General features: G+C 52.1%; 2 protein-coding genes across 3 annotated transcripts in view; both read right to left on the bottom strand.

Moving 5' to 3' along the window:
- Positions 1-362: 362 nt before the first annotated feature.
- PLA2G4F (phospholipase A2 group IVF) lies at positions 363-16,771 on the bottom strand. Of its 2 annotated transcripts, XM_011354968.2 has the most exons (20): positions 14,676-16,771; positions 13,646-13,718; positions 12,878-13,014; positions 12,651-12,779; positions 12,187-12,227; positions 11,881-11,923; positions 11,372-11,438; positions 9,321-9,490; positions 9,081-9,194; positions 8,835-8,872; positions 8,458-8,593; positions 6,152-6,288; positions 5,655-5,877; positions 4,874-4,988; positions 4,513-4,650; positions 4,306-4,413; positions 3,154-3,348; positions 2,723-2,889; positions 1,681-1,867; positions 363-1,370 (listed from the first exon to the last, which is right to left on the bottom strand). In XM_011354968.2, the coding sequence occupies exons 1-20, from the start codon at positions 14,784-14,786 to the stop codon at positions 1,150-1,152; spliced, it is 2,550 nt and encodes an 849-aa protein (XP_011353270.1). In that variant the 5' UTR covers positions 14,787-16,771; the 3' UTR covers positions 363-1,149. The 2 variants fall into 2 exon arrangements, with proteins under 2 accessions (XP_011353270.1, XP_023383549.1); XM_023527781.1 differs by lacking the exons at positions 12,878-13,014; positions 13,646-13,718; positions 14,676-16,771 and having other exon boundaries at positions 4,306-4,650; positions 9,081-9,490; positions 11,881-11,952; positions 12,651-12,687.
- A 131-nt stretch (positions 16,772-16,902) lies between these two features.
- VPS39 (VPS39, HOPS complex subunit) overlaps positions 16,903-19,494 on the bottom strand; it is a 37,558-nt gene continuing 34,966 nt past the window's right edge. The window contains exon 25 of the mRNA XM_011354969.2: positions 16,903-19,003. Within this exon, the coding sequence (XP_011353271.1) occupies positions 18,928-19,003 (76 nt within the window). The 3' untranslated portion in view covers positions 16,903-18,927. The remainder of the gene's footprint in view (positions 19,004-19,494) is intronic.

A 19,494-nucleotide genomic window follows, 5' to 3' on the forward strand; every position in this document is an offset into this window, starting at 1 on the left:
GGCCGACAGCCAGAGGGAGAGGGCCTGGTCAAAGTGATCTCTCCACAGACCTAAAATCTGCCCATGCTGGAGAGGCTCCAGATATTTGGAGGATCCTAGGAGGGCGAGGAGAGATGAGAAACAGGGTGAGAGAGAGACAGATTGCCCAGATCGTTGGATGCATCTGAAAGAGGCAGGAACCCAGGCCTCTGAGTTCCTAACCAGGCTCCCTCTACTACTGCCCTTCCCCAGCCAACAGACAGGTGCTCACTGCCCCGCCCTCATTAGGAACAGGGACACGCATGCAGGTGCACATTCACTCTGCCACCTAAGAGACAAATGCGTTCTCTAGACATGCCCATTTAGCTGCTGGAATGGTGAGACTACTTGCATGAGGTGCAGCTGTACACATGACAAGAGGATGTGGCCCGACTTTAAAGAGCGAAGTGTAACTAGCAGGGAGACAATGTGCACACCAGCTGGAGTCCAGACAGAATGGGTCATCACGAGCCATCATCTCACAGCCTTCAGAAGGCTGAGCAGAGAGGGGTGGTGAGGAGCGAGAAGGGATGGAAGGAGGCCAGAAGGTGAAGGACAATTAGCAGGAAGGACAATGGAGTTAGTGGCTCAGACTGGCAACCCATGTGGTCCCCCTTTATTCTTGATAGCACTTACACTGCATCCAGGACCTGGAGATTGGCAGGGGTTGGTTGGGGGAAGGTGTCAGGGATTGGGCCACTTACACAATTGTGGATTGGATGTATGTGTCTCTGGTCTCAGTTTAAGGAGAGTAACCTACTCTCACAGCTCCCATTCTGGTGAGGTTCTGAGGTCCTTCTGTGTGGGCCATGGGCCTTGGAGCTAGACTATTTCCTGATCTCCTCCTCTACACACTCCAATGAAAAATGAGCACTGTTCGCTTCGGCCCCACTCCCCCAAGAGCCCCTGAAGAGACATACTGCCCCATCTTCTCCTAGAAACACATATAAGAGGGGCCTTGCCCCAAGTCTAAGCTACAATTCTACAGGAGATTTCCAGGACCCGGGAGACCTCAAGGCAGGTCCCAGCAAGGTGGGAAGCAGAGCCCCACAGAGTCCTCCCTCCACCAAGCCTTGGTCTGGAGCCCCACAGTCGCTCTTCTGTGTCACAGTCCTCCGACTCCAGCCTGGGTCAGCCTCCAGCCCTGGCCCCAGCCTGCCGCCGGTCCAGAGCCAGCCGGAGGGCATGCTTCACGGTCTCCGCGTTGTTCAGAACATTGTATCGACTCAGGGCCACCAGCCGATCGAACTCCTCGGGCTCATAGGTGAAGTTTGTCATGCCATAGGGCGTGTCTGACCCGTTGATGGCAAAGTCTCCACGGGCCTTCTCCTCAGCCGTTTGTCGCTCCACACCTGTGGGTGGGAATTGAAGGAGAGACTGGGCCAGTGTACTCTGTGGCTAGGAGCTGCCAGCCCAGATGCCTCCCTTGCCCTAGGCCATTTGGCTGGTTCTTTGTGGGCCCTGCCTAGGCAAACATCTCTGCTCTCTTGCCCATGAGGAGGAGCTGGGCCAGTGCCAATGCTCAGGTCCGGGAAGCAGAGGGCAGCATTGGCCAGCTCTGGCCCTCCAGGAGGCATGCCTTGCTACCTTGTCCAGGGCTACCGCTCTTAGAACAGAACCCCATCACCACCCTAGGGCTCTGTCGGCCAGACCCAGACTCACCTGGGGCCAGGTGTGTGCGGAAGGTACGGTTGACGAGGGGGAAGTGCAGCACGATGGGTGAGCGAGGGTCCTCAGCCCTATCAAACAGGTAGCACTCACGGGGTTCCTCCAGGTCCTCAGGGAGCACCTCGACCCTGGGAAAGGGGATGCCTCGGTCCCGGCAGTACTTCTCTGTCATCTGTAAGACCTGGGCAGGGAGGCGGGCTTCTGACCCTGCGTGACTCCCACCTGGACTCACACAGGCCCAGGCTTCGGGGACAGCTCTGCCTCCTCCTACTCTTTCAGGCAGGTGACATTGCCTTTCTGAGCCAGTTTCTTCGTTTATAAAATAAAAATGAGAATAACTTCCTGGTGGGGTGGTTGTGCGGATTAACCGTGATCACCAGCATTCCCACTGTGCTTCCTCCCTGTAACTAACTGCCTGCTGCTTCTCTCCTCCGGCCCTTCTCTGCTCCCTCTTGAAATCAGAAGGCTGATTTTAATTTCACAAGGTTGATGTCAAATGATTACAGAAGGTCACGTTGGAAAAGGCGTTATCCATCATCTAATCCCAGGCTTTCATTGGACCCAGGTGGAGGAGGAGGAGGCCAAGAGGGAAGAGCTGGCCCAACGGCACAACCAGAACCCACATCCAAATGGTGAAGCCTGCCCACAGCCCCACAGGGTTTGAGGGAGCCACCATGAGAGACTTCCCAAGGGGACCCTAACAGCTCTGTTGTTACCACAATAACAAAGGGACAGCAGACCCAGACCCAGGCCCTGACCGGGGCCAGAAATGCTATCAGGAATAGGCAGGGTCCAGAACAGGGATCTTCTCTTCACCAGGATAGAAGACACTTGAAGATCCTCTTCGGCCTCTTCTCCCTACTCCCATTCCCTCCCACAACCCCAGCAACCAGCAATCCTCTCCTCCAACCGGTGAGACCAATGCCGTTTACAGTGTGCTCAAGGCGCCCCCCACAGATTAGCACCCAGGCCCTCCGTGGAGGGCCATCCCCAAACGCCCAGTCATGTCACCTCAGCAGAGGGCCCCACCCTTTACCTCAAAAGGGGCATCCAGGGAGTAGTCAAAGGACACGATGAGGTCCACCGCTCTCTGCGGCAGCAGGCTCAATGGGAATGGGGAGTTGAGCGCAAAGCCCCCATCCACCAGGTACAGGCAGTCCCTCATGGGAGTGAGCTCGTTGGGGAAGGCGTCCGGGTGTGTGTCTGCACAAGGACAAATGCTTGCTCTTCTTAGCAACCCTCTTTTTTGCATGCGGAATGCTGCTCTCACTAGCCATCTCTGCTTCTTCCCCTCTCTGAGAGCCACTCTGGGGCCTCTCACCCCAGCCTCCAGCTCAGCACAGTCATCCCCCGCATCAGCCTCTGTGTAGCAGGAGCCCACACCTCAACCCCCAGGTCAAAAGGCAGCGCTGGCCCCAGTGAGCCAGAGGCACGCAGCAGGAGGCCCCCACCCAGAGCAGCACCCACCTTTCCAGGCCATGAACTCCCTGCCAGCCACATAGTCCTTGTGCAGGCAGAGGCCCTGGGTGAAGTTGAAGTTCTCCGCGGCGGTAAAGCGGGATGTGAATACGTCCAGCACAGCCTGGGAGAAGGGCCCCTGCCGAGTGAAGAGCTTTGTCCGCAGCCTGGTGGGGTCATGCAACTGGAGCTTCTGGCAGTCATCTAGTGGGAGTGGGACGGTGAAACACAGTGAGCAGTGGTACCCTCCTTTGTCCAGGGAGCCCCCTCCATCTTCTCTCTACATCCTTCCTCCTCCCCCACTGGCCTCCCAGGCCTCTGACCGTTGCTTCTAAGGACTTCTTTTAAATAACTTTTTCTTTCATGTTCCCCATGCTTTGAAAGTTGCCTATGACATTGCATTTATTAAATAATAGTATCACCCACCCTTAAAGTTGTATATATAATTTCCAATCGGAATTTCATCCATTAAACACCTACTGAGCAGTTGCTACGTGCTGGGCACTGCGTTAGGCACCAGGAATGCAAAGTGACTGGGGTCTGGCCCTAGCCCTCAGCACTCAAACCTACTTAGAAGAGAGTCACATAAAGAGAAGATGAATGGTAACAACGCCCTGAGGTAAGGACAATGACCGAGGTGACCTGCAGTCTTATAGGGCCCTCTGTAGTTATACCCTCAATCAGCCTGGAGGGATGGAGTGGAACAGAAGCTCCCTGACGAAATGATGTCTCAGCTAAATATTAAGAGCTAAGCAAAAGTTATCCAGGGGAGAAAGGTAGGGAAGGTATTTCTGGCAGCAGGGGTGCTCACAGGCCCTTAAGGAGTGGGCTGAAGAGAAGCCTTGAGGTGTGTGGGTAAAGTATCAATCAGACAACCAGTGGTCCTGGGCCGAGTTGACCTAATTGGAGCCCAAGCAGAGATTTCAAAGATGTAGCCTGATCACAGAGCACTCACCACTCCCACTGGGTTTTCTGACGTGGGCCCTCCCCCAGGCCCTCACCCACACTGCCTCTGCAGAGAAGTCATTTCCTCGACATGTCTGAACCCAATGGGACAGCCAAATCCTTCGCCAACCCCCTCCTCATTCTCCATGCCTCTGCCAGGACCCTATTGCTGGAGAGAAGCATGGAGGTGGGGGGGATCAGGGTCTGTCACCTCACCTGTGATGTTTACATGGCCTCGGTGCCAGTCTAGGAAGTTGAGGCTGAACCCGGCAGTCTTCATGAAAATCTCATCCAGGCTGGCTGCAAAGGCACTGCCCCACATGCCTAAGGAGACAGGCAAGGCCAGGGCCCTCACAACTCCTTCCCCCATATCAGGGCCTGGCATGTGCATGTCCTGTCCCCAGCCCTCCATCCTACACTCACCCTGCAAGTAGCAGATCCGGGGCTCTGGCCAGAGCTTCAGCAGTCGCCCCATGAAGAACTCTGAGCCAAAGAGCTTGGTGGGAATATAAGCCCCATACTTGGGAAAGCCGATCTCATGGGGGGTGAACTCGCACCACTCTGGGGGCCCAGAGTAAAGAAAATGTCATCAGGGGCTTCCCACTAGGACTCCAGGGTTCTCCCTGGCCCTTGTGCCTGAGCAGGAATCTTTGCCTTGCCAAGAGCAGGAGGCAGCAACCCCACTGTGCTCCAAGGCTCCCATCCATACCCTGATAGCCTGGCCTCTTATGCTCTCCACCAACCATTGCCTCCACCTTCTTTCTAGGCTCACACACTCAAGCACCTGCAAAGTCTTCCCCACTGATGTTGGTATGGACGTTGATGCTGGCATAGATGGGATAAGGGTTCTGGCCCTGGCTGATTGCCTCCTGCTGGTCAGACAGTTTGGCAGAGTTTTCCTGGGCAGGAAAGAAGGGAAGACGCTTGGCTTTGTGGGAGTTCCCTTTTCCTATCCCAATGCTGAGGTCTGCACCCTGCAAGGTGTGTCATGCCCACAAGACTGTCGTTGTCAAGGCCAGTGCTCTAGGGACAGCTCTCCAAGGGAGAGAAAGGCTTTAGTCTGCAGCAGAGGTAAGGCCACTTTGGGTTTTGTGCAATTCCAGGGGCATTGGGAACACGGCTCCGTCCCCGGTTCATGCCAGGACTGCATGTGCTAGGAACAGTCACCAGGTACCATGAGTCATGGCCACTTGGCCAATGGGCAGGAACGGTGCTCTGCCTCAGCCGGAGGCTGGAATCACTTGGAACACTTTCAAAACACATCTATATTAGTGCTCGACCCACAACCAAAGCAGTATCTCTGGAAGTGGGGCCCAGGCATGGGGTGTTTTGAAAAGCTGCACAGGTGTCCCAATATGCAGGCAGCCCTTAGAACTGCAGACCAACCTCTCCCACCACAGGGATTTAGGATACAGGAAAGATGAAGGGTTGTCAGACTCCCAGGTTGCTCAGACCAAAAGGGTAGTTTTGCAACTCTCAGATCTTAGCATAGTGGCTAAGGCAGAACTAAGTGCTAGTGGGGCAGGGGTGGAGCCATGTTTGTTTGTTACCTGCTCTTCTCTTACCTCCTGGTACAGGAAATATTCAATGAGGAGGCCCCAGAGGTCGATGAGGGAAACGCTGTGACCGCTGCTTTCCAGGTTCCCCAGTTCCTGGGCATAGTATTGTAGACGCTCCGTGGATACTGCCCCCATCTTACTGCTGCAGACCCGAGCCCGGGCACGCTCAGTGGGGCCCTGCAAAGCCACCTGGGACCAGGCTGGGTCCTTGTAGAGTGTGGAGATGCACCTGGACATGGAGAGAATTGGGGCAGTTAGGGGCAAGGGAGCACAACAAAAGGAGAGAGGGATGCAGATGTCTGTGAATGATCCCTCCTCCCCTATCACTTGTATCCACTGCCCTACGCCACCTATTCAAGGGCTCCCTGGGAACTCGGTTCCTTCCTGTCCCTCCTTAATCCCCTTAGATGAGGAGTCCTCCCCACCCCCACCAGACCACCAGGTAACACCCTTGCCCCTTCAGGGCTCTCCTTTACTCTGTACCCTGCCCCCACCTCACTTACCAGGTGGACCCAGAGACCCCTTTCAAGTAGGTCACAGTGTCCAAGAGGCCAAGCTCCTGCAGCCCTGCCAGGCTGCCATACAGGGAAGACATGGCACGGGTTCCACCTCCGGAACCCAGCACAGCCACCACAGGTACCTGGGCACAGTAATAATCATGATAACAACATTTACCACCACTGCCATTTATATATTATTGCTTATAATGTCAGACATTGGTCTAAGAGCCTTACATGTATTACCTCAATGAATCCTCATAGCAGCCCCATGAGATTCCCATTTTACAGATGAGGGAACTGAGGCACAGGAAGGTTAGATACTGTGCCTGCAGTCATACAGTTAGTAAGTGATGGGCTGGCAATCTGAAGCAGTACATCTCCAGAGATGGCTCTTAATCATTATACCAGGAAAGGATGTACCTCCAAGCTATACTAGATTCACCCAAAACAGCTAAAGCAGGGTTTCTCAATCTCGACAACACTAATAATTTTAGACTAGATAATTTTTTGTTAGGAGGAGTTGTCCTGTGTGTTGTAGGTTGTTTAGCAGCATTCCTGGCCTCTACCCAGCAGATGGCAGTAGCATCCCTTTTCCCCTCCCTCAGTTGTGACAACGTAATATGTATCTAGACATTGACAAATGTCCCCGGGGGTGGGGGTGGGGGTGAAATTACCCCCAGTTGAGAACTACTGAGCTAAGATGACGAAGACCACTGAGCAGCCTGGACCTGCCCCCAACATGAGAGGTGCCCAGAGATGGGATCAGATTAGAAGCTTTTCGGTTGCTCAGCTTTTCCATTGAAGGTTTTACTTATTTCACCCAGATTTTTTTAGTGCTTTTTCCTGTCCTCCTTTCTTCTCCTGTCTTGAAAAAAATGCTCCCTGGCCACTGTCCATCAAGGACACTGTCCCTTCAGAGTCCTGGAAGAGACAGAGCTTCCAGTAGGCAGGATCTGTGCCCTCTTTACCCTCCACCTACAGAGTGGAGATTGGCACAGAGTAAGCAGTACCCAAATAAACAATCTAGGCTTGCTCAGCTTGTCACTACTGGGCACAGGCTCCATCTCCTGAGTACACTTGCAGCCAGGAGGAAGCCACCAATCTGTACCATAGGTCTCACCCTCAGAACTGCCTTTTCTCCTGTCTCCTCACCAGAGGATCCCATGGACCCACCACTTCCAGACCCCTTTGTCTGCTGTTATGAACAGAATTATGAACCTCCCCACGCCGAGCCCATTCATGTGTTGAAGCCCCAATACCACTAGTGGTGAGGAAAGAGTAAAGTTAGGGAAAAATTAATGGAGTTTCTTCTCAGCCTTACTACTAAATTATTAACAGAGCCTGAAGCTTGAGGAAAAACAATAAATGTAAACTTCTAAACTTCCCTGTAACTCTGTTAGACATTGTACAGCTTATCATCAGCACAGAACATGTCAGTGCATGGGCTCCAGTTAAGCATAAGACCTCCTCGCAGAAAACATCTGTGACCAGACTTCCTGATGCTCCACTTGAAAACCACCTGAAATCCATCATCAAAATTATCGATACTAGTTAATCACCATAAAAGACCAATCAAATAGCTAAGAATGCAGGGCTCCATTCTCTTATGATTCAGTTACATCATAAAAGAAAATGATTTTTCTTTGTTCCGCAGAACATTTCTAGATTTATTTCTAGTTATTTTTCTTTTGCAAACTCTAAGACCCTTGAATAAATCTATGTCATTTATTTCTAGCCAGTTTCCTGATTCTTTTTGATTACACTCAACGCTATTTGGAGAAAGGGCCTATAAGGAAGTAATATAGGTATGTGAGGTCAAAAGGGTGGGGCCCTAATCTAATAAGACTTGCATCCTTGTGAGAGGAAGAGAGAGTGATTGCCTCCTCCCCCAGCCCTTGCACATGCAGAGAGGAAAGGCCATGTGAGGACACAGCAAGGTGGTCATTTACAAGTCAGGAGGAGAAGCACCACCAGAAACCTCCTCTGATGGCACCTTGATCTTGAACTTCCAGCCTCCAGGTGAGACAATAAATGTTTGTTGTTTAAGCCCTCAGTCTGGCGTTCTGTTCTGGCAGCCCAAGCTGACCAATTCAGCTCCCTAGGCCAGAGCTATTCAGCCCTCATTACATACTGGGTTCTGACTCCTACAATTGTACCCATGAACTCAGGCAAATAGGCCTGCCCCCTTCCTCCTCTGCTCCCCAAGCTCCCTCTTGGCTTTATACCACCTCTTAGCCACTCAGTCCTCTCAAGGGAAAGGCCAGATTTAGTCCCAGCTACGCTGGGGTCCGGCTCCCTCCATTCCATACCTGGCCACTGTCAGGAGCCTGGCTCAGTCCCAGCACCTGCTGCAAAGCTTTAGACACGATCTGCTTCCTCTTGTCCAGAAACTTCCGTTCTCCATCACAGAGGTCAAAGCCAAGGCGCAGGTCAAGGTCTCCAGAGCTGCCTCAGGTGGCGGGGGAGGGGGGGGCGGCGGGGGAGTGACTGTTCAGTGGAGGAGAGCCTCGGGCCAAGCCCATTTTTGACAGGAGCAGACCCACACTCTGTGGAACCCCTCAGAAAGGTCCCACCAGAACCAGAAACGCCCAGTCCTCCCCACCCCCAGATAAGCTGAGTAGGTAGGAGAGCCCCCACGCTTCCAGCCCAGCCTAAGAGCCTTCCTCTTGAAGCGTGCCTTCCTCACCTCATTTCTGCCTTCACATTCAGAGTTACCTCCTGGCCCTGAAAGACAACAGCCATCCCTGAGCGCTCTGGGCAGGGTCCTCCCACCTGCGGCCCCTGCTGCTCTGGTAACTCTGGCCCAGATGTGGACCATGGCTGAACTCCTGGCTGGTCTGATCTTGACTACCCTCTCAGACCCCTCCCCCAGACCTGTTTTGGTGGTCACAAAGCAGGCAGGGGTCCCTGAGGCATCCAGACAGAGCCTTACCTCCCCCAGGGCCACCAAGCGCTGCTCCTCCTGGCCTAGGGCCAGAGAAGAGAGCAGGATGCCCCCCTCTCCCAGCTTGCTGCTCTGGGCCTCCAACTCAGCACTTGGGTCACTCTGTAGGGAAGAAAACACTATGAAGCCCCTGGAGTGGAGGAAATCTGCCTGCACTGAGGCCCCGGAGCACTGCTCAGGCAGGACTGAGTCTATCATCCACCTCTTCCAGGCTCTGGGCTCACTTACCTGCAGGACCATGAGCTTCTCCCCCAGCTCCACATCCAGTTTGGAGTGCAGCACTGGATTCACATGGAAGGTAAAAGTGGCTGGGGAGTCTGCTTCTAAGGGAGGCTGCAGGGGCAAGAGCTGTGGCTTCTCGTAGGCCCCCGGCACTGCCAACCGAATCTGCCTAGAGCCTGGGAGCAGAGGGCCTGGATGAGTGCCCAAGTGAGGGATAAGAGCAAGTGCGTGCGTGCGTGCGTGCGTGCATGTGATGATGATCATAATGATGATGGTAGCACCTCTAACTAGCAACTCCCCTTTCTCTGGCACTGTGACCCATAACAGAGGCATCACGAAGGATACTTGGGGTCCTATAACCTGCCCTGGTCAGAACTGGGGACCTGGGGGAGAGTGGGAAACACACAATGCCTAGGGGAGGAGGAAAGGCAGGGAAGGAGAGAGCTCCCTGCCCAGAGCTTATGGGGATGATTTTGAGATTATTATATTAAATATATAAAATATCCTATAAAAATTATAAGTATCATATATTATTACATTAATTACCAGTTTTCCATTGGTAGTTCCCCCGTCTCTTGCCCCCGTTCAAGCTCTGTGTTCATCACCTTGGGGGAGGTTTGTGGCCAGGCCACAAGTTGTTCTGGCCTTTGTTTCCAAAGCCTAAGGCCTTGGGAGAACACAGAGGGTTTGCAGAGAAGACAAAAGGAAGAGGGCACAGAGAGTATAGGTGGCTTGGAAAAGCAAGGGAGAGCCAGCCCAGGTTAGCAGGTGAGGTCAGGCTGGGAGGAGGTGAAGAGAGAGGCCTGTGGCCCAGGAGCAGCAGGGCTCACCCTGTTCCTAGCAGTGTTTCAGGGAGGAGGAAAGACCCCAGAGAGAAATGGCTATGCATGATGCCCAGGCAGAGGGGATACCAGCCCCCAAACACCTCAGGAGCAGAGAGGTCCAAACAAAATTCCTCTCCCTACACATGCTCCTTGGCACTAAACGAGACCTGGAGACTTGACATGACCTAGGGGGAGAGAATTAGAGAAAATAAGGAAAGTGATACTTCTTTAATACCATGGTTTATGGACTAGTTGATATGCATTGTTCATAGTCAGAAAAAACCGAATCTGTGGTGGAGAAAGCAAATACCCTAGAGTGTCACAGACCTGCGTGTGGTCCTTCGTGACCTTAAGCAAGTTTCTTCTTTGCGCCTCAGTCTCATGAATTAAAAGAAGATAGTGACCATACCTACTGTATGGGGGGGTCGTTATGAGGAGTAAACAATAAAACGCATGACAAACGCTAAGCATAGTGCCTGACTCACAGTAAGTAGTCCATGTCACCTGGGCAGGACTCATCCTGTAGGCTTGGCCTCTCAGCCTCTCAGCGTTGAAGGGTGCCCTGCCTGTCACACAGCCTCTGCTCTACTCCTGCATCTGGATGCCCCCTCCTGAGTGGCTGCCCTCTGTGGCACATGCATTGGTGGACCTGGTTCTTCACTTCTCTTAGAATTCTCAGTATTTGCCATGTGACTTCAGCTCTTCCCATTAAGAGGCTGGCTAAATTCCCTGCCCTCCAACTTTAGGGTCTTGGGTCTGTTTTATCAACACAATGTTGACCAAAGACTTGCAAAAGCACTTGCTCCTTTGGACTTGCTGCTCTCTTGCACCTCTGCCAATGCCCTGGAAACACGCCCAGGCTAGTCCACTGGGCACAAAAGGTACATGAGAGACACACAGTGCAGAGCCAGGCACTCCTGCCAAGCCCAGCCTAGATTAGCCACACTACAGTTCACCACCAGATGTGTGAGCTAGATAAATGCTTCCTGTTGTCTGCCACTGAGATTTGGAGGTGTTTTTTATAGAGCGGTCGTTGGAATGATACAACTTCTATGCTTGAATACTTCCAGGGACAAGAAATTCACTACTTCCAGGGGCAATCTGTTCTATCCTTGGTTAGCTTTAAGCAGTGAAAATTAAGAACTTTCTGTCCTACGTCCATCTTCTTGAAGTCAGCAGCCGCCCCACCCCCTAGGAGATAAGGCAAGACTCAAGGCCACTGGCCAGACTCACCATACTCTTGATGTGGGGCTGTTGCGTCTCCCCCAAGCATGCCCTGGATTCTCAGACAGGGATGAGCCTGAGGAAAGCAGAGGCCTATGGGAGACAGATAGTCACAGGGCCCAAACCAGGAGGAAGGAGAGAAGGGGTATCTGGGGCATGGTCAAGGTAACAACCTTCCCAGGGCCTGTGCCTATAGGCAGAGGTCTTCTGTAGCAGCCTCCACTCCCAGGACTCAGAAGAAGTGGCCCCAAGTGGGAAAGGGGGAGGAGGTAAGGAGCCATGAGAGTGGCTCCTTCAGCTGTCTCAGAAGCCAGGGTCCCAAGTGAGTGATGTACTGTACACAGGTGGGAAGGTTGGCTTCTGGGCCATCCACTCAGGCGTGAAGCCTCCCCTGGCATATCTCCACTCTGAGGAGGAGCTAACTGTGCTTTAGAGGCAGGTGGGTATGCTGGACTCAATCATGGACTCCTCACTGGCCCCCAGCCCTAGGCAGTCCCAAGCTGGCCTTTTCTACTTACCACCAGGACACCATTTGTGATGACTTCAGATGCAGGTACATGGCTGCAAAGGATGAGGGGTTCATGGAGTATCTGGCTCCCTCAAGGTGGCCGTTACTATATTAAGGTGACCGAAGCAGTTGGAAGAGCCTGGGGAGCAGGGCAGAGCTTGGAGGTCGGGGTGAGTATTGGCCAACACACAAATAGATGTCAAGACCAGGACATTCCCTCGCAGGCCAGACCAGGGCAGGACCTGGTAACCAACCACTGGGAGCTGTCCATGAGTTTCAGAGTACATGAGAGGGTACAGGCCCTACCTGGACTCACCTGTTCTCCAGAACAAACTCCACCTGCAGCTCTTGTGAATCCTACGTGGAAGGAGCAAGGGAGCACCAGTTTCCAAAGAGCTCCAAAAGCCTCAGGAACTGTCCCCACCCCCAATCCTGCTCAGCTCCAGGGACTAGAGGAAGAAACTGTTGTGTGGCTTTTCATTGGCACAGGAGGGGTAGTGGCATCTCGATGAAGAAATTCATCTCCAAAATTGTGTGTGGATGCTGTTCTAGACACTGAGGATTTAGCGATGACCAAGACAGAGTACTCTGCCCTCAAGGAGCTCACGCGTTGGCTCCCTTCAGGGCAGTATTTGAGGGACACCTTGGTAGGATCAGTGGTACAGGATGGCGGGTCTGTCTTGGAGACCTGGCCTGTGCTGACTGGGAGACCTCAGTGCCCTGTGCTGGGCCTCCTCTCCTTGAGCTTGGCTCGTTGCTGGCATGGGTGGGGTGGCTCACCTGTCGGTTAAGTGGGAAGATATGTCTGTGGGGTTGGCCAGGCTTGAGACTCTTCAGGTCAAACAGCAGCAGGGAGAGCTCATCGCTGCCCAGGATGTCCTTGTCACAGAGGGTGAGCTCCAGGACATTCTGGAGACAAGGCAGGCAGGAGGTGGGAGCCTGAGGCAGGGCAGGCACCCTGGAGGAGCCTTCTCCCTCCACCACCCCAGCCCCATGCTGGCCCTCACCTTCACAGAGGCATGTATCTGGTAGTGGAAGGTCTCGTTCCACTCAGGGTCACTGCAGTTGGCCACCATCTTTGTCTGGGCACGGCTGGGGGATGCCGTGGGCAGCCACAGTTGCACATAGCAGTCAGCTTTGGACACTGCAGGCAGGATAGGGGAGGGGTCCTAGCTTCAAGCTCTTACTGCTGAAAAGCTTTCCTGGAGGAGGCTGGGGTCGAAGCAGAAAGAGCAGTGCCAGGAGGGAATGCTGCCCAGGTGGCAGAGTGGGGTGGGGAGAGCAGGGGCAAGCCCTGTCCTTAACTCCATCTCCACCAGTTACACCTCCCATTTAACTGAATGGAAACCCTGCAGTGGCTAATTGAAAAGATCACATGGCACCACAGACCATCGAATAAGCCCCAGAAAGGGCCTGATTCAGGTGACAAACTCCCCTCCTAGTGCGAGCGTCAGCACAAAGAGCTCCTGGACTGTAGATATTGACTTCCGGCAACAGCAGGTCTCACATGCTCTCCCCAGGCTGTCTCTGCTTCACTTGCTAGACTCAGAGGAGAGTTAAGGGTCTGCACAGTGCTCCCCTCCAGCATCTGCCTGCCAGCTCTGGGGCTGTAGCCTGGCCTCCCTCACCAGAGAGGCCTTCCTCCACAATCAGCACCAGCCCCTCTGCCCAACTCCAAATACATACACACCCACACAACTTCAAGCCAGCTCCTGGCTGAGCTCTGTGGAGGCCCCGGGGAAGAGGAAAAGGGATGGAATTGGGGGGTCACTCACGCAGGTCTGTGCCCTGGATATTTCTGGCCCTCAGCACCTTCACCTGGAGGTCATAGTATGGGTGGGTTTCCCGCTGAAACAATAGAACTCGGGAACTCAGTTCTAGGAAGATGAGGGGCCTGATCTTCCTGCAGTGATACCAGTTCAGGTTTCCCTCATCCTGTCATGGAGCAGCAGCCTGGCCCAAGATCACAGATATTGCTGTGCCTGGGACCTAGGATGCCTTGGCAGGGCAGGTGTTGAGTGTTCAGCACGTTGGTAGTAAGCCTGGTCCTTAGAATCAGGCTGGCTTCAAATCTAAGCTCCACCAAGGACTAGCTGAATAGCCTGAGGCAAGTTATTTGATTTCCATATGATTCAGTTTTCCCATCTATAAAATGGAGATTATGATGATAATTTCATAGGCTTGTGGTGAGATTTCAATGAGAAGTCCTATAAAGTGCCTGGCCTAAGAACTTAAGACAAGTATCCACTTTTACTAATTATGCTTATCATGCACCACAAACTTGCACCTGCCCTCAGACCACAGTGCTACTGTTGTAACTTAAGAGTTGCTGTGCTTAAACAGATTAAATATTAGAAGAGAAAGCTGAGATCAACCCCACCCATTAGCTCCCTGACAAAGAGGGTAGATGGCTTAGGAGGAGGGCAGGTAAAAGTAAACCAAGAGTCATTCAGCTTGTACTGGTCTAACGAGTTGCTAAGGAGGCTACAGCTTGGACTCAAGAGCAATAACAGCAGACTGCAGACTCCTGGGAGTGAGATTATCCCAGGAAGTTTGGGACAAAACCCAGCCAGCTGTAAGTGTCACATGACCTTGCCTTTTCGGGGAATTATTTTTAAGAGCCAAGATTTTGGCTGACCTCTCTAAGCTCCACCAGGTTGTCTGAAGCGTATTGGTTCCACCCCAGGCCAAAACCCAATTCTTCCCCTGCCCCCCTTCCCACAGCTGGTCTCAGTCTTCACAGGGAACTATGCTCCTAGGACCCCTCCAGTCCACACGCTTCCCAGGGAAGATCAGGTACTTTACCTGCCAGTGACTCCACCGAGATCCCCTCTTCTCTCTCTTCCGCAGCAGCATTACCCCCAGGAGGGGCAGCCCCTTGCCTGCCAGCCACCTAGGCCAAAACGCCCAGATCATGGCCGGACAGCCCACGTCCCAGCAGGAAACCCTGCCTGCTATCCAGAGCCTCCCACTCTCTTCTGGGTACACTGACTGCTAACTCAGGTCTGACAGGTAGCACTGGGGTGGGGAGGGTGGAGCTAGATGTTTGCAGAAGACTCAGGGCGTGTGTGCCCTAGGGGCTGGAGGTGGGGTTTGACATACTCCAGGAAGGGACTGGAGCCCAATTTCCTCAGGGAGGAGACATTTCAGTCTCTCACCAAGAGGACGAGGAACTGGCATTCTGCTACCCAATCCCAGCCCGATTATCACTAGGCTGTTAATGGAAAATAGATATGTGAGCCTCACACCCCAGATGATTTGATTTAGTGAGGGTGGGTAGAACCCAGGTATTCATGTTTCCAAGAAACCTTCTAGACTAGGGGTCCCCACCCCTGGGCCGTAGACAGGTACTGGTCCATGGCCTGTTAGGAACCAGGCCGCACAGTAGGAGGTAAGCATCAGGTAAGCGAGAAAAGCTTCATCTATATTTGCAGCTGCTCCCCAGCACTAGTATCACCACTTCAGCTCCACCTCAGATCATCAGACATTAGAATCTCATAGGAACACCGGTCCCTGGTTCCAAAAATTTTGGGGACCACTGCTCTAGATGATGCTGACAGCGGCCCAGGGAATAGCAGCCAGGAAGTACAGCTCAGGGGTCCAGTCTCCTCCAGCCATCAAAAAAGCCCCAAACCAATGCCCTTCAAGTTCCACCTTCCCCACAGCTCTGAAGAAGCAGCATAGAAATCTCTGGTTCAGTGATCTGGACTCAAAGCTGTTTCTCATCTCTCCTGGCCTCCCTCATTCGTTCTCCAAACACTGAGAGGCTGCACCAGGCCTTGGAACCAAAGGTGAGGACAAGGGCTCATCTGTATCCTCAAGAAATTCGCAGCTCATGACTCCCTGTGGCTTCTGCCTCAGTCCTCTTCCTGGATCAGTGGAAATACTTGGATGGTCTAGGTATAGAGGAATATGGTTAGGTGGTATTGGTAAGGGCAGGTAAAAAGCAGATGTCAGCCCTTAAGCTACCAGAGATAAAGGCTTTAAAGTCCTCTGTTGACCATTGTAAGCCTCAGGTTGAAGATGATATGTGATGTCCCCATTTCTGTGGACCATGACCATCTAGGTGGCCAAGACAGGCACAGTCTCCAGAAGAAAGCGTCTCTGGGCCAGGGAGCTGTTGGGAGACACATTTCTGTTCCTCAACTAAGACCCAGTCATCTCCACTCTCCACCTCAAGGCGAAGTGGAGACTGAAAAAAATAATGTCCAGAAAAAGAGGTGATTCAACTTCAAAATGAACCCTGTAGACAAGTTCAGACCAGAAACTCCCAGAACAAAAGAGAATATGGTGGCCCTTTGCTGGACCCCAAGGGAAGGACCTGCTTCTACTTAATTTGAAGCATGAAGCCGAGGCCTGTGCTGGGGTCTCACAAAGGTCAGAGTCTAACCCCTTTGGTGACATTAATGTGGCACGTGTAGAACACCCATGGATCCACAGTACAGGAGCCTGAGGGAAGGGCACGGAGTTAGGTGGCCTGGTGTACAGACATCCTGACTGATTTGAGTGCTTTCTGGGTTGTACCACACTCTCCCCTGGAAGTCACTTGCCCATACCTCAGTAAGAGTATGCTTCTTAGTTCCTGATGTTTTTCATTCCCAGAGAAATCTCAAGATGGCCACAGATGGCTCAAGAAGGGGATACAGGACCAAATGACCTTTTTTGGAGCTGACCAAAATGGAACATCACTTCTCCACTTTTCAAACATCCCTGGGTCTGTCAATCCCACTGAATCCATAACCCTTTCATGCCCCTCCTAGTTATCATGAGCTGCGGGAAGAGACACAAGTCCCTGCGATTAGCCAGGGTTCCAGTGGGTCCACAATTCTGTGATGCCAGAAATGTTCTGTACTTCTGCTGCCAATACATCAGCCACACCACCTGTGCTGGACCGCACAGACTGAGACATACATAACAGATGCTGTACATTTTTTTTCACAGTCGCTAATTGACTTACTCTTATTAATTCTTACCTTATGGTTTTCATCAAACTCCACAGGAAGGGGGAAAAAAGAGACCCAGATAGACTTGGTTTCTTACTTTATGATGTTTATTATAAGAGATCTTCATTAGTCCTCATTACAGACTTTCATCTCCAGCCTTCTCTACATCACCGCAGAGGGCAAAGATAGTCTAGGGAAGGAAGACTGGAATTCAAGAAAACTGGGCTGTTTACGTATTCCAGAAGGGAAGAAAACACGCATACTGTATTCTATTGCTTCAAATTGATGTGCCACACAGGTAGTGAAAATGGGAGATACAAACATAGCAGGCCGGAAAGCAAGGCTTGCGTGGTGGAGTGTTTCTGCTGCACGGTGGAGGGCCAGTCAGAGATTTTCTGGCTACTCCCAGAAGAAGTTCGGTCCGAGCTGGCACAAACTGGGCCAAGAGCAACACTGCTTCTAGTGGGCGGGTATGGCCAGCTAAGATGGTGGCTCTTGTAAAGCACTGCTCAGCCTCCAAAACCTGAGCAGAATCCCCCATCTCCATGAACAGGTGCTGGTGGTACTCCTTCTGTCCCTTCAGATCTTCCACAGAGAAGCCTAGTCTACCAACAAGTTAGTCTACAGCACAGCACTGCAGTTTAAAAAGGATCATATCATGTCACAGTCCACTAAAAGAGTGTCAGTGTTGGGCACCGTTACTCACCTTCACTACCATTAAAGACACTGAGGCAATAAGACTGCAAGTCTGCAAAATCCCAAGGAGGACCTCTGCAGGGCCACTGTCGCCACCTGTCCTCAACCTGCAGTGCTACACGCTCCTCCTACGTGTCTCTAGGAGGCTCTGTGGCAGGCGGGGTCTCCCACGCCACACACAGTGTCAGCAGATTTAGCAGTGAGGTCTTCATAAACCCACGTGCTGCTGCTCCTGCCTCCTGCAGCACTCTCACTGTCCCCGAACACCTCACGAGTATGCTTGACATCATGGTGCCTGACCTGACCATTCCCTGTGTGTAGCAGAGATCCACCTACCTACAAAATCCCAGCACGATCCTCCAACCTCCCTCCGCAAATCAAAGCTGGAGAATGACGGCTAGGCCAAGCTGTAAGGTAAGTGGATGACACTGGCTACAAAAACAAAGCGCTCACTTACAAAGGCTAAACCAAAATGCCCTGGGTGGCTGGTGGGTGAACCAGGAGCAGGAGCCTCTGCAGGCAGCTGCCTAAGAGGTCATACACCCAGTATGGTGCTGTCCATCCTTAGAGCTAGTGTCACACTTGGCCCAGAGGGGAGGTGCACAGGGCCTTTCTTAGGCTGAGAATGACGCTCTCCTAGGCTTCGAGGCATAGAGCAGACAGTCCAAGGAGGATCTATTTACAACATACCTGACAATCGGTTATCAATGTATTCCTAGAAAATGGGACTTCCTCTTGCTTCTTGCTTTGCCTTAAATATTACTAATTCATGGTATCAGGAAAATGGGAAACAAAGCCAAGGTGGAGCAGTGAGGGGAGAGATACAAGAAGAAATTAGTGAGAAAGAAAAGGAGACAGGAAAATAAAGAGATGAGTGGAGAGGTTCTTGGGAGAACACAGGTTACAGTAACCATGGAAAAATGACTGTCATTACCTACGGAACCAGCATTTGACCTTTGCAGCTAGAGAAGCTCTCGTATTACTCTCTTCTCATGGACTCCACCAGCTGTGCTGAGGGCTTCTTGTAAAGTCCTGTGTGTGTCTTAATAGAAAACTGAATAAACAACCCTGGGGTTACAAAAGCTTGACACAGTTTCCTTATTCAAGTGATTGGTATGCAAAGGCAAGACGGTGCCCATCACTACCTCCTCCTATCCAAGCAGGTATTAAATTCTCTGGAATTGCCTGCAACATAATGGTATATAAAGTATAACTAATCTCTTTTTCTATTAAAAAGCCAGTGACACCAAATCACAAGTCTGAGAAATCCAGAGATGTTCCAGGGCGCAAGATAGCCAGTAGTGTCCAAATGGGGAGACACCCGGTGGTGGCAACAGCCCTGATTCCTAAGGTGAGTGCCTCTTCCCCTCTCTGGGATGGCCGAGCTGTCCATCTGCTGAATCCTGGGCATGCTGGGCTCAGGTGTCCGCCGGGTTCACCTCTTTGGAACAGAAGTAGTGCACGACCACTCCATTGGGGTATCTCGCAAATGCACTGCAGGAAAGGCAAATAACTCAGGAGTGAGGACTGCCCCTAAGAGGCTGCTTCTTACCTGGACAAGGTACCTTACCTGGCAGCCAGCCCAATAGCACCCACCCTCACCACAAAGAGCAGCCTGCACCTAGGATCTCTGGATTTACAGAGACACCATCTCTGTCCAATAAAAAAACGGAGAATGAGGTCCATGTAATTTGGGTGCATGGGGATATTTCTTGTTAAGTCATCAATGTGAAACGTATGGGCAGATGGGGCAGTACGCAGGCCTGACTCAGCATCAGCTTATTGAGAGCCGACGATGCTCCTCAGGACAAGTTTCAGGCTAATTCTAACAAATGACAGAGAGGTCTCTCTAAAGAAAAGGATTCTTCCAGCCATGTAAGAAAAAGGACAAGACATTCTCTTCTAAAGGAAAGGGGACTGAGTAGAGCATATGCCTTAAAGCAGTACGATCCTGGCTCAGGATTTTACTCAAATCATGAGGCAGC

The sequence above is a fragment of the Pteropus vampyrus genome, unplaced genomic scaffold (assembly GCF_000151845.1).
Source record: "Pteropus vampyrus isolate Shadow unplaced genomic scaffold, Pvam_2.0 Scaffold19, whole genome shotgun sequence".
In the NCBI taxonomy this organism is placed as follows: domain Eukaryota; kingdom Metazoa; phylum Chordata; class Mammalia; order Chiroptera; family Pteropodidae; genus Pteropus; species Pteropus vampyrus.

Excerpts from the sequence above, each read along its gene's own strand:
- PLA2G4F (XM_011354968.2), bottom strand. The coding sequence starts at position 14,786 with ATGATCTGGGCGTTTTGGCCTAGGTGGCTGGCAGGCAAGGGGCTGCCC. Across the intron at positions 9,195-9,320 it reads AGAAGCTCATGGTCCTGCAG|AGTGACCCAAGTGCTGAGTT; the intron begins GTAAGTGAGCCC and ends TCTTCCCTACAG. Across the intron at positions 4,414-4,512 it reads CCGGATCTGCTACTTGCAGG|GCATGTGGGGCAGTGCCTTT; the intron begins GTGAGTGTAGGA and ends CTGTCTCCTTAG.